At 47.1% G+C, this 18,172-nt stretch overlaps 1 protein-coding gene across 1 annotated transcript; it reads left to right on the forward strand.

Annotated features, from left to right (window-relative positions):
- Positions 1 to 252: 252 nt before the first annotated feature.
- On the forward strand, positions 253 to 17,273 carry kdm2aa (lysine (K)-specific demethylase 2Aa). The gene is made up of 25 exons (XM_082536925.1): positions 253 to 744; positions 3,255 to 3,393; positions 4,415 to 4,493; positions 4,578 to 4,624; positions 5,096 to 5,274; positions 5,395 to 5,501; positions 5,570 to 5,663; positions 5,831 to 5,984; positions 6,054 to 6,169; positions 6,240 to 6,366; positions 6,468 to 6,697; positions 6,783 to 6,860; positions 11,077 to 11,204; positions 11,413 to 11,536; positions 11,631 to 11,759; positions 12,113 to 12,196; positions 13,426 to 13,461; positions 13,542 to 13,647; positions 13,736 to 14,365; positions 14,449 to 14,602; positions 15,137 to 15,388; positions 15,474 to 15,637; positions 15,712 to 15,858; positions 16,205 to 16,423; positions 16,644 to 17,273. The coding sequence occupies exons 1-25, from the start codon at positions 703 to 705 to the stop codon at positions 16,823 to 16,825; spliced, it is 3,747 nt and encodes a 1,248-aa protein (XP_082393051.1). The 5' UTR covers positions 253 to 702; the 3' UTR covers positions 16,826 to 17,273.
- The last annotated feature ends 899 nt before the right edge of the window (positions 17,274 to 18,172 follow it).

Raw genomic sequence — 18,172 nt, forward strand, 5'->3', positions numbered from 1 at the left:
AGTAATGACTAGTTGTATTGAGTGATAGACGGTGGTTATTGTGATAACTGTTAGCACGATTGGCTAGTTCTTATGACTGATTACGCGTTTGTCCACTAGTCGACCTGTTTTGACTATATCAACCAATTAGATGTGAGTTTGTTTTGGAAGTGTGCTGTTATTGGTTGCTTCCCAATTTCTTTATATGTTGATTGGCTGGCCATATCCAATCAGAAATTACAGCTCTTTCGCGTGAGTGGCACAGCTGTAGTCCAATGAAAGGGTCGTGGGCATGAGTGTGAATGGTCCAGTGTCCGTTTGTGGGCGGGGTATAGTGAAAATGGCGGCTGTTCGGAGAAGGAACTAACTTTATTACCATGCTAGGACTAAAGCAAGTAATAGTGCCAGCTTCTTGTTGTTTTTTTAAATGTTGATAGCCGTTCCGGAGTCATGTCGTTTTGTCTCTGTAGGGTAGTGACAGGGCAGCTACGTAAGCTAGAGAGGCTGTTAAAAACCAGATAAAGAAGCTCGAACATTAAACCGTCCTGTCGGATTTTCTAAACGCCAGCGAGTCCGGCTCTGTATGCGACTAAATTGTAAGAAGTCGGTGAATTAGAGGTAGGCAGCGAGCCCTGCCAGGACAGCACAGTGACGGCTCCTGTGGGACCATCGCTGCCCACTGGTGTCTGTAGTGGCACTCCGGACCCGCCTTTGGTTCCATGAATGAAAATGGATGATTCCAAACCGCGCTGCAGCAAAAGACTGGTAAGTGTCGGGCAGATTCCAACACGCTGGTTCTGCTACCTCAGCCTGAGCCCTGTTTTCTGTTACAGCGGGAGACCACTGCAGGATGCAGGGACGCAGAGCAGTCTCAACGCTCAGTGTCTGCCTTCGGTCAAATCACTGCAACTTTATCTCTGAGCTTCAGGTTCACGTGCGTCTTGTGCAGTACCATATCTGACAAAGCTGCATCACAGTATGCGCCGGGTCCGTGAGGGTGAAGCACAGCGGGTGGTATTGTTGGAAGATATGCTGTAGAGCAGGGTGTCAAACTGAAGAGAGCTGTGGGCAACTCCCTCTCAAGTAACCGAGTCCTTTCATTGATCTACCAAATAAACACAGTGGTCCTCTCTCTGGCCAACACATGGCAGTTGCTACCGGGCAGGTGTGGAGTGGTGATAACCAGCACTTTGCTTTCATGTCCAAATTTTTTTCTCAAGTGTGTCTGTTTGTGAGTAAACAGACACGCCTGCTGCTTGCAGTTTTGTGTACCTGCAGACTTACTGTTCATGTTCCTTAGAAGTGTTTTGAAATCGTAGGCAAATTCATATACAGAACTTTGTTATTTACTGTGAAAATGCAGCTAATAAGGAGGTAATTGAGGGAAACTCTATAGTTAACCTTTTAGTACTTGTACATTATACAAAGGAAAATGCTGAATGACTTATAATGACCAACAGCCAAAAGTACTAATGAATCTGTGCCTGAGGCATCAGTTAATGAAGAGTGTGTGTATGTTAGTATGAGGGGTTAGGATAAGATGGCACCCAGCGCCTTTCCCCATCATTTTCAACTCCAGGTTTATTTTCTTTAAAAATAAGGTAAGAGTCCTGAGGAACATGAAGACTGTGATGGACGCACGTTTCACACGCGGGTTCAGTGTACGTGTGTTATCAGTCTGTACCCCAAGTATCTGTTTGACATCATCAAAATAATGATGCAGGGCCAGGATAAATGTTGCAGCCAGCCAATGACGTCGCCTGAGCTTTCAGTTAGCATTATAAAAGAAGTCAGCAGGTGCTTAAAAAGAGTAACACTAGCAAACCAGCATGAGTGAAATAAGTTGGCTGTTAATTTATGTTGATAACTTGTTTATTAACACTTAGAGCTCGTGGTTTGCTCCAGAAGACTCTGCTATAAACAACTATACATCACAACTGGGGCAGGGCAATATGGCCAAAATACTTATCACCATATATATTTAAACATTTGCGATAACAAAATAACTGACGATATAATTGACACGAGACAAAATACTTTACATCTCAACTTTATTAGTGCAAAAAAAATCAATGTATTTTCACTTAAACAAGCAGCTGTTTGTTTGTTTGTTTGTTTGTTTGTTTGTTTGTATGCACATTAAAGTTGTATAAAAATGTAACAGTGCAAATTCGTTGCTGACAGTTTAACCAATCTGTCAGCAAGACAATCCATCCAGTGGTGCGGCTTCATAGTTCAGCAAAGTCGTACTTTGATAGATTCTTGAGCGCCGTGTTCGGTAATAACGACGGCCCGCTAGCATGCGCTACCAAAAACAGTGCTTTGTTGTGTATCTGACGGACGAAAGCTAAACCAGTTCCACACCACTGAAGCTGCAGCATTTTTACAAACCAGTTCAGGTTCGTTTCATTCAACGATCCACTTTCGCTCCTGTCGTTCTCCGTCGCTGCCATGATTGTTCCTCCATGTGCGTATGTAAACAAAGGCACTGCGCATGCGCGTTTTACCCATATTCTATCGCCATATTTCATTTTCTTATTATTGCCCAACATTACACCGGTATTCCCGTGAACGGTACGATATGGCACAGCCCTAATCACAACAATGTGATGATCAGTTGCAGTCTCGATCCTGGACTAACATGATGATGATGATCACACATGCCTCTTCCTCCCTTTGCTGGAGTTCACACCTGTGCACGTGAATCCGATTAAGTTCTGTGTGTACTTGTCTCCGTGTGTCGGCCCCGTGGTGCGCTGGTGTCCTCTCGGTGTCTCCTGTGGGAGGCTGCAGCCTCGGGCCCAAAGTCGGATCGTTTTGAGGACAATGAATCTATTAAAGTGCTGATTTTATAGTTCCTGATGCTTCACGATGAAGCCGTTTTCATCTTCTTGGTCAAAAAGAATTGAGGTGGGCCCTAACGTGGACTGTCATTCAAGCCCATTTCATTTATACCCATTCAGTACTCAGTAGCTGCTGTCAGGCCTACGATACGACAGAGGTGATCCCTGTGAGTGAACACTTGGCAGTGCTGGGAAGCTTCCCCTACAGAACCTAATGCTCATGAACCATAATTAGTTTTCAGATATTTGGCACGAGGCTGTAGAAATGGTTACCTATTATCCTTTTAGCTGCCACTCTGTGAAGCGCCACTTTGGACTTTTTCTTTTGCGGTTGGTTTGATAAGAAGGACTGTCCAGTTTGGGTTAATGTCCATCCAAAGCACTTCAGTCCTCTGTCTTTTACCATCCCTCTTACTCTGTTCTCCTCTCTAGCGTGCTCGTAACCAGCAGCGTTACCATGATGATGGCATCTCAGATGAGGAGATTGATGGGAGGAGGATGTTTGACCTGGAGGAGAAGGTTAACAGTGAGAGGTTCAGCTCTGACCGAGTGCTTCGCATGGATGGAAAAGGTTGGTGTGAACACTGTCTCCATCGTTCTCTCCCAAAGGGAGGGAGTGTGTCCTGGGTTCTGTCCGTCCAGCAGTCCAACAGCCACACCCACATCAACATATTACGTTCAGCGTTTGTGTGACAGTAGACATCAGCTGATTTAACTGGGTCAAGGTCGTATCACATGGTAAAAGCGCTACAGATGACACTACCCATAATTTTTGCCCGTAGCAGCTCATACTAGGGGACCCTGCAGTTGGGCAGAAACGATCCCGTCTGCAGAGTCTGTGCACTGTTAAGCTCTTACCAGGTGCGTTGTTCGGCTCGTCCACATACCTGTTGTTGCAGATTGGTTCGATCCTCGCAATATAAACTAGGCCACTCCCCTTGTCAAATCAAACCAAATGACTTTTATTGTTGTGTGTGTGAGAGAGATGGCTGGACGTGTACAAACACACTGTATTCGTAGGTATAGTGTCTTTGTGTTTCTTATATGGGTTTAAGCTTTGAGTCTTTGCGTCTGAGCTTTATTTTTCAGAGCCTGACGCTTTTTTCTTTGCTTCTTAGAATCTTATAGCGAGGGAATATTTAAATGAAGAAACATGTCTTATAAAGCAGCAGTCGTTGCTGCACTGAGGTGGTGTCACAGAAATTTGAGAGATCGTGCTTGAAGAGTGAGATATGCCAGTTTATTAGGATGCCACACAAAGATGTGCTTTCAGGACCCTGGACAGTGCACACGGTGTTCACTGTGATGTCATGAGCTGTGCTCATACATGTGACTGTAAAAGGTCAGCTGCATGCACTCTGACATCACCTCCCCGTGAAATCTGCAAATCCCAAGAAACCTAACACACCAGTCACAGAGCGTAGAAATAAACTCGTGTCAATCTGGCGTTTGTGGAGGTTTTATCTGGTGGAAGGATGGAAGCTGGCCTAATATAAGAAACAACAGTACTGTCCTAATTATCCATAGGACAGTACTTCTTGTCCTATGGATTATAGTCCTGTGTTGAATGACGCTTGTATATTTCTCTGCAGACTTTACATACGCATTCATTCAGAGAGGTGGTCTGAGGGACCCCGTCGTTTTTGAGAAGCCTGATGGACTGGGAATCAAGTAGGCCCCTGTGTAACTTCAGTGTTATTAAATACGTCTATAAACTGAGCTGATGTAATGATGTTGTGTCCTCTGGTTCTGCAGGATGCCAGATCCTGACTTCAGCGTCAATGACGTCAAGATGTTTGTCGGTAAGGCTCGTTCAGTTACACACTGCTACTAAGCATCAGCTTCAGTCCTGGCTTTGCCTCGCTGTACAAACGCAGTGATTTAGGTAATAAATGCTGTAATTACACACTTATTTAAAATACGGGGTTTTCTATTAAAAACAAAGAAGAAATTGAACCTAATTGTTGAAAATAACTGTCAGTGATACTAATTAGAGGTGATTTCTAACTGAATCATGTCCATAGGTGTACAGGTAGCTTCAGATTAGCACAAACTGAATTTTATTCATATAGAGCCATTTCAGCCAATGAGCCTGTATGTGAAACACTCACTGCTGGTCAACTTAAGGACAAAATGATAAATAAAGTCATTACTTTGAACGTTGTCTTGATGCTCCTCACTCAGTGAGGTTTCTGGAGAAGCTCGACATCCGCCCAGCTGTTGTGAGCAGCCTCTTGTGTCACGCTGTGTCTAACAGAAGGCTCCCCTCTCAGGTAGCAGACGCATGATAGATGTGATGGATGTGAGCACTCAGAAGGGGACCGAGATGTCCATGGCCCAGTGGACACGTTACTATGAGACCCCCCCGTGTCAGAGAGAGAAGCTCTATAATGTTATCAGCCTGGAGTTCAGCCACACCAAACTGGAGAACTGGGTCAAGAGGCCTGCCACAGTATGTACCTGCAGGCCTGTTTGACTGGAACTGCTGACAGGAAATAAAAACCTTTAAAGTGATTTTAATCTGTTTGTTTTTTCTCACTGTTTGTATTTTGTCTCACGTTTGCACGTGTAGGTCGATCTGATCGACTGGGTGGACAACATGTGGCCTCGGCATCTGAAAGAGAGACAGAGAGACTCGACTAACTCTATCAATGACATGCAGTACCCCAAAGTACAGAAGTAAGTGTCCTGCTGTAGGCAAGTGTGGCGGCAGGATGTGAGCCGTGATGACGATGATGTCTCCACAGGTACTGTCTGATGAGTGTTGAGGGCTGCTACACAGACTTCCACATCGACTTCGGTGGGACTTCAGTATGGTACCACATACTGAGAGGGAGCAAGGTGAGGCCACGAGGGGCCGGCTAAGAGACGATCTCTTTCCCGTTACAGCTTCGGGTCAACGCATAAGTCCTGTCAAGTATAAAGAACAGGCTAGAAGGGGAGGGGCCTCCTGAAAGTGTCTGTTTTGTCCCACAGCAGAGCACAGTGAATTACACTTTTGTTTGCAGGTGTTTTGGCTGATTCCTCCGACTCCTCAGAACCTGGAGCTCTATGAGAACTGGGTACTGTCAGGGAAACAAGGAGATGTGTTCTTGGGAGACAGAGCGTCTGACTGCCAGAGGGTTGAACTGAAGCGGGGCTGCACCTTCATCATACCCTCAGGTACACACTGACGTGCACTCACTACCTGCAGAAGCAGTCCTGTGGTATTATAATCACTGTGTGCTACAGGTTGGATTCATGCCGTTTACACCCCGGTGGACTCGATGGTCTTTGGAGGAAACTTCTTGCACAGCTTTAACATCCCCATGCAGCTCAACATCTGTAGCATAGAGGACAGAACGCGGGTAGGTGAGCAGGCTCTGCATGAGCTGCTGAATGAACGTGAATAGACTTTAATCTTTTTACCTCCTGCAGGTTCCAGCGAAGTTTCGTTACCCCTTCTACTATGAGATGTGCTGGTACGTGCTGGAACGCTACGTCTTCAGCCTGACGAAGACCTCCTACCTCACCCCAGAGTTTCAGAAACACTCCCTGGGCATTGGTATGTACACAGCCCGCAGTCACTGCCCACTGGGGGACACACATGCGTGTTGTGTGGGCCATACTGGTCAGTTCTGAGTATTTCTTATTTCCTTCATGAAGGTCTGAAGAATCTGTGTGGCTCAGATCCAGTCAGTGAGCAGCTGAAGACTGAGGGGGAGGGTGTTGGCAGTGAGGAAGACTCTGAGAAGCTTCCACTTAAGGTCCACCTGACCCCCCTTGAACTGGAGGGACTCTGGAACCTGCTGGGTAAACTGGAAGCTCTGCCCTCTAACAAGAAGTGTGTCCCAGCAGGGATACACAACGCCCCGGCGCTCATCACACACATCAAGGTATCGCTCGTCTGTATGTCGTCGTGGAGCTCCATGTGAGCCTCGCGGTTCTTTCTGTCACGCTCATGTCTCTGCTGTCCTGCAGGCACTACTGAAGGAGCACGCTAATGACAATCCCAGCATGTCGTACACAGGACGGCCCATCGTCAGGTGGCCGAAGAGGGTAAGCGGTCTTTATTCACCAACAGACTGCACACTTGTCATGGTAACCCTGCCTCTGGTCCGTGGAGCACTCCGTCTGTGCAGAGAGAGACTGAGTCACATGAAGGAGGTTTATGATCCTGTCCACAGTCCTGTGAAGTACGCCTCGTGACTCGGTAGTTTTTAAACCTTTAACACACATAACAGTTTCTGTGTGTGCTGTTCATTTAACTCTGCGTTACAGACACTGATTGCAGATCCTCAGCTCTGCACTCTGAGCTGTTTGTGCCGACTGTGGTCATAATACACGGCACCAAGTTTGGACACGTGCTAACACGTCCACTCTGGTCTCGTCTGTCCAGCAGAGCTAACCGTGCGTGCGCACAAAGATGTGTGTCAATCGAGCGTCCAGATGTTTGTTCGGACATTACGAGCAGTCGTAAAAGTCCCTGTGACCAGCCGTGCAAACGGACCACAACAACAACAAATTATTTATATAATGATAACATGCACATAAAGCCAATATTCAGCTCTTTTTTTTTTCTTTCCCCCATCTGTTTTCTTATGCTTCACGGGGGGGGGTCACCCGGGTCACCCGGAGGTAAATGTGTTTCCTTATACAGCCAAACTGGGACTGGGTAGGATGACTACCAGATGTTTAGTCGTTCGCACACTTGTTCTGTCCTGACCTTTAGCGATTGATGGTGCATAAGCTCTGATAAGAAGAGAAGCAGCAGGGAGGAGGGAAACGGGAAGGCCTCAGAGGAGGTTCATGGATGTAGTGAAGGAGGACATGCAGGGGGTGCTGGGACAGGGTGAGATGGGGGCTGATGGTCCGCTGTGGCGGCTTCTGAAGGCAGCATGTATACTTCCTGTGTCATCGTACCAGCTTCCACTGCTAATGTCCGTCCCAGTGTGCTGGACTGCTGGTAACTGACTTTGAACAATCCATCAAGTCCAAGTGATCAAAGTCATTTTCTAGTGTAAATAATTAACCCTCATTCAAATTCAAATTCAAATTTTATTTGTCACGTACACAGTCATACACAGTACGATATGTAGTGAAATGCTTGGACAACTGCTCGTGACCTAAAGAGAACAAAAAAGGAAAAGGCTATGAATAAGATAGGAAATAAATATGAAAAATTAAAAAGGGTAAATTTAACTAGGAAGGAATAAAATATAAATTAAGGTTAAAAATGAAATAACTGTACAACACAAATTAGAATGAAGGGTAAATTTAACTGGGAAGAATAAGAATAAGATAAAATATATAAATTAAAGTTGAAAATAAAATAACTGTACAACAAAATACACAATACACAATATAGAACTATATAAGAATGTATGAAGAAATCTAAATATAAATAAATATATACACAATAACAGCAGCTGTACAAGTATTAACTGGAAATGAAGAATATAGTGACCAGTGTTGTGCAAAACCAAAGTCCAGAAAGTCCAGTGTGTGTGTAAGAACTGTATGTGTGGGTCAGTACTGTGTGGTGGTGTGATTGAGAGACCGTATCGCCTGCGGGAAGAAGCTCCTCCTCAGTCTCTCTGTGTTGGTCTTCAGGGAGCGGAATCGCTTTCCTGACCTCAGCAGAGAGAACAGTCTGTTGTTGGGATGGCTGAGGTCCTTCACCATCTTCCTGGCCTTGGTCCAGCACCGCCTGCTGTAGATTGAGTGCAGGTCAGGGAGCTCGGAGCGGATGGTGCGCTCAGCTGACCGCACAACCCTCTGTAGAGCTCGTCTGTCCCTCATAATGTCCTCCTGATTTCCACACAGCTGTGGTCCTCAGGGGACAACAATGTCCCCATCTGGTTTGACTGATGCATAATTAATATGAAGTTTGTTTTTCCCACACTTTTAATTAAAACTTAATTCAAACACAATTCCTTTTATTCCATTTCAAATGTAAGTCTGATAAAAACCTCATAAAAATGAATTTTTTCTGTTTTCGGGTAAAAAATAAATTAAATCATCAGAAATCATGAGGATCGTTTCACAACCAGAGTCGGCTGCTTTAACAGATGATCACAGACGGGTTTATGTCAAAGTTAATTTAGAAAGCTGTTTTTAAACTACAAGTTTTTTACTGGCAGCACATAATCACATCTGTGGTCCTCTGGGCTCAAAAATGACCCCGTTTGCTTTGAAGCAACAAGTATAAAATATCATCCATCTCTGTGTTTCAAGGTTTTATTCAACTTTATTCCAACTCATTGCCTGACAGTTTTCTATATTTTGGCATGGTAGGAGGGCATGAGTCTGAGTGAAGGCAAACTTTCATGAGGACAAAGGCGTGTCCATATTTGACCCAAGTGCAGGAGGAAGCTCAGGTTTATTCCTCTGCACTGGTCCCATCATGGACAGCATTCTTTCTGCAGTTGCAGGCCAAGGGGCATATACAGTAAACAAGCTGTTACAGGTGATTGTTTTCTTTTGGAAACCTGCAATGTTAGGGACAACTCGTGTCCTGACTGCAGGACAGACGGTTTGCCATCGCACACGAGCATGTTCCATGTACAGCTGGACCTGCATCACATGCTGCCCATGTTTTTGTCTCAAAGTTCCCTGGTTTACTTGGATGTTCTGTTGGAGGGGACAGAGTCCTCTGAAGGGGACTTGGTGCTCATACAGTCACATCAGTACCAGGATCTTACATCACAGCAGGAGGAACACCCACTTGTGTTTCAAGTCAAGTCAACACCAACACACATCATAGACCTCAAATGGGAGCACGTTTGTGTCATGAACGACGATCATCTATTGTGTCTTTATCAAGAAATTATGTCCTTTTTGTGCTTCTATGATTAATCTTGTGTCAGCATGAAAACTTCTCTACCAGACTCAGGATGTCATAAACTGGCCGTAGCGACTCTACTGGATGCACGGCAGTAAGAATCAACACACCCACATATGCCTACAGCTGCATTCGGTCCATTTTTCTTCCTCTCTTGTTGTCCCTCCTTGTTCATCATTGAGTTGGCTGTAGAGCAGGTCATCTGCTAATTGGATGGTTGTTGGTTCAATCTCTGTGTGCTCTAGTCTGGAGTTCTTACCAAGGTGTCCTTGGGCAAGTTACTGAACCCCAACTTGGTCTCTGATGCATCCATTGGCATGTGAACGTTAAAAAGCAGAATACAAGCAGAATACACTGTGTATAATGCTTTCAGTACTCGAGTAGAAAAGCCACTGAAGGAGTATGGGACCTGGCACATGTGCTTGGACTGTGGTAGATCATCTTTCTCTGAGGCACATGAGAGAGTCATGCATCGTCTGTCACTGGGAAGGTTAGAAGACCAGATCAGTGTTTCCTCACGTTACTGCAAATATTCCTCTGTCTCAGCTGATTCCTCTTTCCTGCTTGATTCTTTGTCTTCATCATAATTGAAATGGATGATGTGTAGTCCTCTGACACATCTTCTATTTCAGTTTCACATTCTGAAAATTCAAGAAACTTCAAGAAGCCCAGTCACTTTCTCTCCAAGCTCCTCAGACTACCATGTCCTGGATGCCTGAGAACCTACTTGAACATAGTTCAGATTCTTCATCACTTTTCTTCACTTCATAGCCTTCTTCCACTTCTGCAGGTGGCTGATGTGCTTTTTCAGAGAAAGGGTAGCATGTGCTCTAAATATTGACAATATTTTCTATATCTTCTAACCCTGGATCTTCCTGAACAGTGATTCTTCCTCCTCATTATACTAGAGGACAATATGTGCTTTGTCCTACTGGTCATTGCTTTGCACAACATGGTTTAAAAAAGTAGCTCACAGGCCTCCAGAGCAGTGGAGGCCTGTGAGCTACTTTGTGTGTATGTATTATTGTAGGGTCGACCTTACAATATGAAGCACCTTGATGTGACTGTTGTTGTGATTTGGCGCTGTGTAAATAAAACTTAATTGAATGTTGTTGTGGTTGTTGTGACCTTTGCTTGAGCCCACACATCAGTGATCCAAGATCAAAGGTGTTTGAAAGCAGTAGGTTGTTTGCAACACCTTGTACTTTGGGGACTTTTGTCCTCGAGGACCACAGGTGTTATAAAAACCCCATAAATAAATGAAATTACTTAAAACTTATTCCAGTCATGCATAGCACAGTAATGAATAACTTCTGTTATTTTTCAGACCATTTGATGAATGAAAAACACATTTTTGATAGCAAAAGATTTCTTTAGAAGACAAATGTCCCAAGGACAACACATTAAAGTGTTTTTCTCTTATGCTTCCAGCCATCATGGTACCAACCTCCTCCCCCTCCCCCACCACCACCTCGCCCTAAACTGTCCTCCACTCCCATCACTCCACGACCTCAAAAACCAGCGTCTTCCATGTCCGTGTTGAGACGGCGCAGGGTCAGGTAAGGAAGTCGTACCTGTGTCAAACCTTTTGTTACTTCAGTTCATATAAAAACACGATGCAGTTTTTCTTCATATTTAAGACAACATACCAAATGTTTTAACTATTTACAGTGCAGTGAAATGATTTTCATGTTTGGATTTCATTATGTGCCACAGCCCCATGCTTCGTTTTAAGCCATCCTGTTCTGTCCTTGTGTGTGTGCGCAGGTGTAAACGCTGTGAAGCCTGTATGAGACCTGAGTGTGGAGACTGCAACTTCTGCAGAGACATGAAGAAGTTTGGAGGCCCAGGGAAGTTAAAGCAGACCTGTGTCCTACGACAGTGTCTCTCTGTTAGTAACTCGGTCCTTGTTTTTATTAGTCATTGTCTTTGTAATTAGCAACATGTATGCGTGTGTGAGATACTTGACGACCCGTCTCTTCCAGCCGGGCCTGCCTCTGTCTGCGGTGTGTGAGATCTGCAAAGAGCCCAATCAGGAGGAGACCGGAGACCCCTCCCTCACTCTGATGGAATGCTCCAACTGTGCCCAGATCGTCCACCCTGCCTGCCTCACAGTACGACACACGGAGCATATAGCAACTCAGTGGGATGTGCTCGTCTTGTTGTTGACAGTTCAGCGCTCGTAGCCTCGCTACATCTTAAATAGAAGCTGGATCCTTAGTAACTATGACCGTAACTTCGTAACTTAGTAACTATGACAGCATGTCTGAAGGCACAAACATGAAGGTTCCAGGTTGTATTGAGGCTACGTCCACACGTACACGGGTATTTTTGAAAACGGAGATTTTCCGTTTTCAAAAATACCCGTGTACGTGTGGACGTAGCCTTAGATTGTGACTCAACTGTGTCTTTCTTCTCATCAGTCCTGTGTGCTAGCATGAGTAACTGTCTGCATGTTTGTCTGCAGGTTCAGGGGGAAGGCGTGGTGAATAAAGACCTCCCGAGCTGCTGGGAGTGCCCGAAGTGTGTGCAGGGCATCACTGATCCAGAGGTACACAATGCATTAATTAGCCACTGTTACAGCCTGGGCGCGCGCACGCGCGCACACACACACACACACACACACACACACACACACACACACACACACACACACACAGTGTGACAGATCTAATGGGCTTATGTCTCCTGTTTGTTTTTCATTATTATTATTTATTTTTGACTTTGATTTAATTCCGTCACAGTCATCAGGCAGTGATGAATCGCTGGCTGCTGGCCACCAACAGCGTATCCGTCCCCACGGCCCCCTGGTCCTCAGGCTGGGTCCGGGGCCCTCTCCTAGCGTAGGGGGTCCTGTGGGCCCCCATCAGGACGGGGAGGTTGTCCGCTGTGGTTTCTTCCCTGCTCCTTCTCTTCCTTCCTGCTCTTCCTCCTCAGCGTCACTTCTCTTGGTGGCGGCCCCTCTGCCTTCTCAGCCAATCAGCTCGAGACTGGTGAGAGGTGCCGCCTGTTTGTGCATAAATCCACCCGTCTGTCGCTTACATCACTCCTTTTTCTTTGCCATCTTTTTTTTTTCTTTCTTAAGAGAAGAGACACAAAGCTTGGTCTAAAGGATGTCAGCGAGTCAGTGCCCCGGGCTTAGTGTCCGTGCTGGGACGCAGTGAGGGTCTCATCCTGACTCCAGCTGTAAAGCAGCAAATATCCGTTTATGGCTGCACACATATGTTATACTGAGGGTCTGTATAATTAGCCTATGACACACTGAGGTGTTTTATATAAATACAAACGTGGTTGTTGGTGTTCTGTGGACCTGCTGAATCAGCACTGACTGACGTTCTGTGAACAGGAAATGGATATTTTGAACCATTTCCTGCGAGCGTGCTAATCATTCTGCTGCTCCCAGCATCGGAGAGCAGTAAACAAACACGAGTACCCTCTGCATCGTCTCATTGCGCTTGTGTTCAGTGACAAATGGCCTTTCTCTGAAGCTAGATAGGTACTGAGTCAAAAATGAGTGTCTGATCGTCAGCGCTAATTCTGTGGTTGTGGTGGAGGTCGCTCTCAGCTCGATAAATGCCGACTGTGACAGGATTTCATGTACATGTCTGATGGTGTGCACACCGTGAGCACTGATTGGTCCATGTAAAAGCATGCTGATGTGTGGACGGGTTTGTAAGGGATTAAAAAAAACCATGTTTGTGTTGTTCCAGTGTTTGATCGAGATTTTGAGTTGAGCTGTTGGTCGTTTCTACTCTGAAAGAATCCATTTTGTCTTTGCAGCAGCCTAAAGGTGACCGAGGTGACAGCCTTCCACTGGTGAGTGTTCCTCAGATCCCTCCTCTAAGATCATTTGTTATGTCTCCCATCACTTTGATTATTCCTCCCACGCTGTCCAGAAAAGGAAGTCCTCCTCTCTGCTTGATGCTCGTATGGCTAAGATCTACAGACGCCAGCGCCACAGCCGCGATGGAGAAGACTCCGTCAGTGACGATGACGATGAAGGTTTGTGGCTGTTAAAATCTGTTTTCATCGATTCAGTTAGCGACAGCATCAAGAAAACAGAGTTGATTCTTTGTTCTTCCACGTGCAGCCTCTCAGAGAAGAAAGATGGCACTTCACGCTCGGGGTGGGACTCACTCTTCCAAGAGGGCCTTTGGCGCTAACAGGAGAGGCCTGCTGAGAGGAGGCTCGGCCCACAGAGGCAGCAGAGCCGGGCTCGTGAGTCCGGGATCATCTTCTGTCCTCAAGCTCAAGCGAGGGGTTGGCATGAGGGACGCTGGACGCCGAGGACGAGGGGTCAGGTTGCGCGGAGGTTCCAGAATGCAGCGAAGAGGAGATGAGTCTGACGAATCTGACGAGGACGACGATGACGACGAGGATGATGACGACGAGGACGACGACGACGATGATGATGAAGAGGATGAGGAAGAGGAGGACAGCGAGGACGGAGATAAAGAACAGCATCGTCGACACAGGAGACGGCGCAGGACCGATGATGATGAGGATGAAGACGTAGACAGCGAGGGGCAGTTTGACCCTGAAGAGGAGGAGATGGACACTCTGGAGGATGATGAGGAGGAAGAGGTGGAGGAGGAAGGCCGCTGGGATTCGGACCCAGAACCTCCGGTCCTGCTGGTGTCTGATCTGAGCGATGACCTGCTGAGTGGCTCCTACCTGACGGTGACTCTACAGCGCCCCAACAAGGCCAAGAGACAGTGTGGTAAGAAACCAGCACAGCAGCTTAGGATTGGCTCACATCTGCAGGCGCAGCATGAGTAACAGAAGGCTCTTTTCATGCCTCAGGCTCCATAGTTCCAAAGCTGGAAGCAGCCATGGGCCCGAGGACTGCTGCAGGGCAGCAGGGCTTTATTCAGAGAAAGGGCGCTCTGTCCAAACCTGCACGGCTCAGGTGCACAGACCCCGCGGCTGACAGCATAACCCCACGAGGACCCGGCAGGTAGACTTTAGCACATATTGAGCTTTCGTGTCACGTGTTGGTGTTCCATCCATGATTCAATGATGTCCGATACCTCTGAGCAGTCCTGGGACAGTCAGCTGCTGTGCTCATGTGGCAGAGCAGGCTGGCGGTTCCACCAAATAACCTTGGGCAGGATACTAACCCCATGTTGCTCTCTGATGCATCCATCAGAGTGTGAACGTGTGTGAATGTTAGGCAGTTAGAATGAGTGCTTGTGTGAATGGGTGTATAAAGCGCTGTATAAGAACCGGTCCATTCACCATGATTGGGCTGTCTGCTGCTGGCCAGCTCTGCACAGTCCACTGTTTAAAATATTAAACGACAGTCACTGGATAAAAGCACAGAAAAGAGGCCAGAGTGGAGATCTTATTGGGGATGAGGCTGTTTGGATGTATGGTGAACATTAGATGACCAGACTCGGTCCATAACGGAGTGACTCAGCTTTTTCCTGCCTGTGTCAAATGTGCGTGATTGTATCGCACATAAGAACTACGCTGTGCTGTGTCGTCATAGGCCTCGCCTGCGTGGTAGCCGTGGTGAGAGAGGCGCTCGAACTCGCTCCGCGTCTTCTTCAGAGGAAGAGGAAGCTGCTGCTCACCCTGCGTCCTCCACCCTGTCTTCTCCATCGTTGCCGTCTCTGCTCTCCTTTAAGGATGTGGGCAATGAGAGAGGCGGGGAGAAGGAGGTCTGGGTGTCTGTGTTCAGATACTTGAACAGAGCTGAGCTGCTGGCCTGCATGACTGTCTGTAAGGCCTGGTACAAGTGGTACGTTACCCTCGCGTCACCTTGTTCTGTACATGCAAAGCTCCGCGCTGCTTATGAAACGACCACCGCTTCCTCCCCTATGCAGGAGCTGTGACAAACGTCTGTGGAGCCACTTGGATGTGAGTCGGTGCAGCCCGCTCAGCAATCAGGCCCTCGCAGGCATTGTCAAACGACAGCCCACCTCTCTGGACCTTTCCTGGACGCCCATGGCCAAGAGACAGCTGAACTGCCTGCTAACGAGACTCCCAGGTACGAACGCGCGGCGTCCCAAAGCGAATGTCTCCTGTCCTGGAGAGTCTTACTAAACCTTTGTTTGTGTTCAGGTCTGAGAGAGCTGAGTGTGACTGGTCTGCCCTGGTCCTGTCTGTCGGCAATGGTTTCTCCCACTCTGCCCCATCTACGGCTGCTAGACCTGCGCTGGTGCGACGGCGTCACAGACGCCCAGATTAAAGAGATCGTCACGCTGCCTGGTCAGTGGCACGGTGGGCTCAGTGAGCTGTGTTTCACCCCACTCCTCCTCCAAGCACTGGGAGGGGCTGCACCGCCACTGCTTGAAGTTCAGTGGCCGCACTGCCGAGCAGCTCGGGACATGTTCTTTAGTGTGATTGTGATCAGCTGAAAGCTTGTGATTGGGTTTGTTTCATCAAGCACAAAATGTTTCCAGGTGTAACCAGCAGAGATCTAAAGAAGCACAGAAACCTTCCTCCAGACACATGTGACCAAATCAAAAGTAGTAGTAGTACACCTGTACAGCTCGTGGGATACTGTGTGATCAGAATACAAGCCAGAGTCTGCTGTGTGTGTGTGTGCGCGCAGGTTTGGAGTCATCCCGCAGCAGACTGAGGAACATGGTGACGCTCCGCCTGTCCGGTCTGGACATCACTGAGTCCACTCTGAGGCTCCTGCAGCGCCACATGCCGCAGCTGGAGAGGCTGGACCTGGCTCACTGCAAGGATTTAACAGACTCCTCGGTCGCCCTGTTGGCAGCAGCTGGGACTCACACACGCAATAACCTCACCGAGCTCACGCTGGCAGGTTTGAACAAACACACTGATCACTGTTGGCTTTTTCACACACCCGAGTATAGGAAGGCTGCTGTTCCATTGGCAGACCCTCATCCCTTTGATTCCTGCAGGAAACAACTTCTGTTGGCCACTAATGATGACACGTGGTCGTTCATAGCTGCTCTTCTTTCTTGATCCAAAGCCTGAAAATCATATGAAGACATTAAATGTGTGTCTGTGTGTGTTTGAAGGCTGCAATGAGCTGACCGATGGCTGCCTGTCCTATCTGAAGCGCCTCTCCTCTCTGACCCTGCTCGACCTCAGAGGCTGTAAAGGCATCAGCAGACGAGCCTGCGACGCCTTCATCTCCGACCTGTTCCACGTAGCTGTCTACTGCATGATGGAGGAGAAACTCATCCAGCGCCTGGATTAACATGAGCACACACTAAACACAAACATTTTATTTATGATCACACAAGCTGCCGACGTTGGACTGAAGCATTAAAGCTGCCAAAAAGGCTGCCTTCAAGTCCCCGTGTCGTCTGATGTCATTGTTCAAGCATTTCTGTTAGTCTGGTCTACAAGAAACACTTGTACGCTTGAAACGTGTTATCTGCAAATGCTGCCAAACTATCACCAGGAGATCAGATTGTTCCCTGAATCTCGAGTTACTGCCTGAATACGAAGCTCTGTTACGTTTGCGTTTCCTTCATGTCTAAAATGTTCACCTAACGTAGAACCCCCGTTTTTGTTCAGGGGACTTGGGAAGTTAAAGTCTTGGTGGTCAGTGTTTTGCTCTTCTGCGTCTTAACACTGATTGCCTGTGTACATATGTTGTTTGTTTCATATATGACAGTGTAGCATATAAAACTTTAAGAGTCCACGTTTCTGTGCCCATTTGTTAAGCACTGTGTTTACAGATGTGCCGAAACAGCCGGTGTATCTGATGAATTGTGCCCCACATGGAAACATTGTATCAGGGAGCTGCAGCGTGGCCACCAGCTCAGCGCCTCCAGCAGGCACCCACATATGCACTGACACTGCTTCATATCTGATTAGTTGGGCTGTTTTCTGAGTTTGCAGTGTGTCAAGACTACTGCAGGTTCAAAGGGTGAGGTGTTCTGATAACAGACTTTCCAAGAACTATCCGTCAGTCTTCATCCTCCTCTCCAGCACTAGAAGTCCAGACCTCCGTCTTATCCGGGTGAACATCAATGAGTTCCCAGGCCAGCTGAGAACTCTCCAGCATGTTCTCGGTCTACCACAGGGCCTCCCCGAGTAGGACACGCCCGGCAACAGGTTAGGCTTTAGAGGATTAAAGATGGGAACCGTCCCAGTCTGCTAATCCAGAGAGATCCATGCAATGTTGCACTGGGGTGTCAGCCCATCCAGGGCCCACACACTCCTGTCAGCACCAACTTACTCAATGTCTTCTCTTATATAGTGGTTTTCTACTCTGCTTCATGCAACACACGTGCACCTTTACTACCTTCACTTGCTTTCTATCAAACAAGAGCAGCTGGTGATTGAACCACCAACCTTCTGATTAGTACCTGCCATTAGCCATCACATCTCAAGTCTGCAACACCCACTCCCCTGCACGCTATCCCCTCCTGAATCAGCGGACAGTCTGCCAGACTACCTTGATAACAAAGAGTGCTAAATGAATGTTTGGTTACCTGTAAAGCTCTTTGAGTTGTCAGCACTTTATTGACACCATGAAGGAAAGGTACAAAGAGATTATGAAAAGTGACACTTTTCACATAAAACTAATGTAAAG

Source organism: Aulonocara stuartgranti (genome assembly GCF_965226115.1).
Source record: "Aulonocara stuartgranti genome assembly, chromosome: 6".
NCBI lineage: Eukaryota > Metazoa > Chordata > Actinopteri > Cichliformes > Cichlidae > Aulonocara > Aulonocara stuartgranti.

Coding starts and splice junctions, on each gene's coding strand:
- kdm2aa (XM_082536925.1), top strand. CDS start 703: ATGAAAATGGATGATTCCAAACCGCGCTGCAGCAAAAGACTG. Junction 5,985..6,053: donor CACCTTCATCATACCCTCAG/GTACACACTGAC, acceptor TGTGTGCTACAG/GTTGGATTCATGCCGTTTAC. Junction 6,170..6,239: donor GCATAGAGGACAGAACGCGG/GTAGGTGAGCAG, acceptor TACCTCCTGCAG/GTTCCAGCGAAGTTTCGTTA.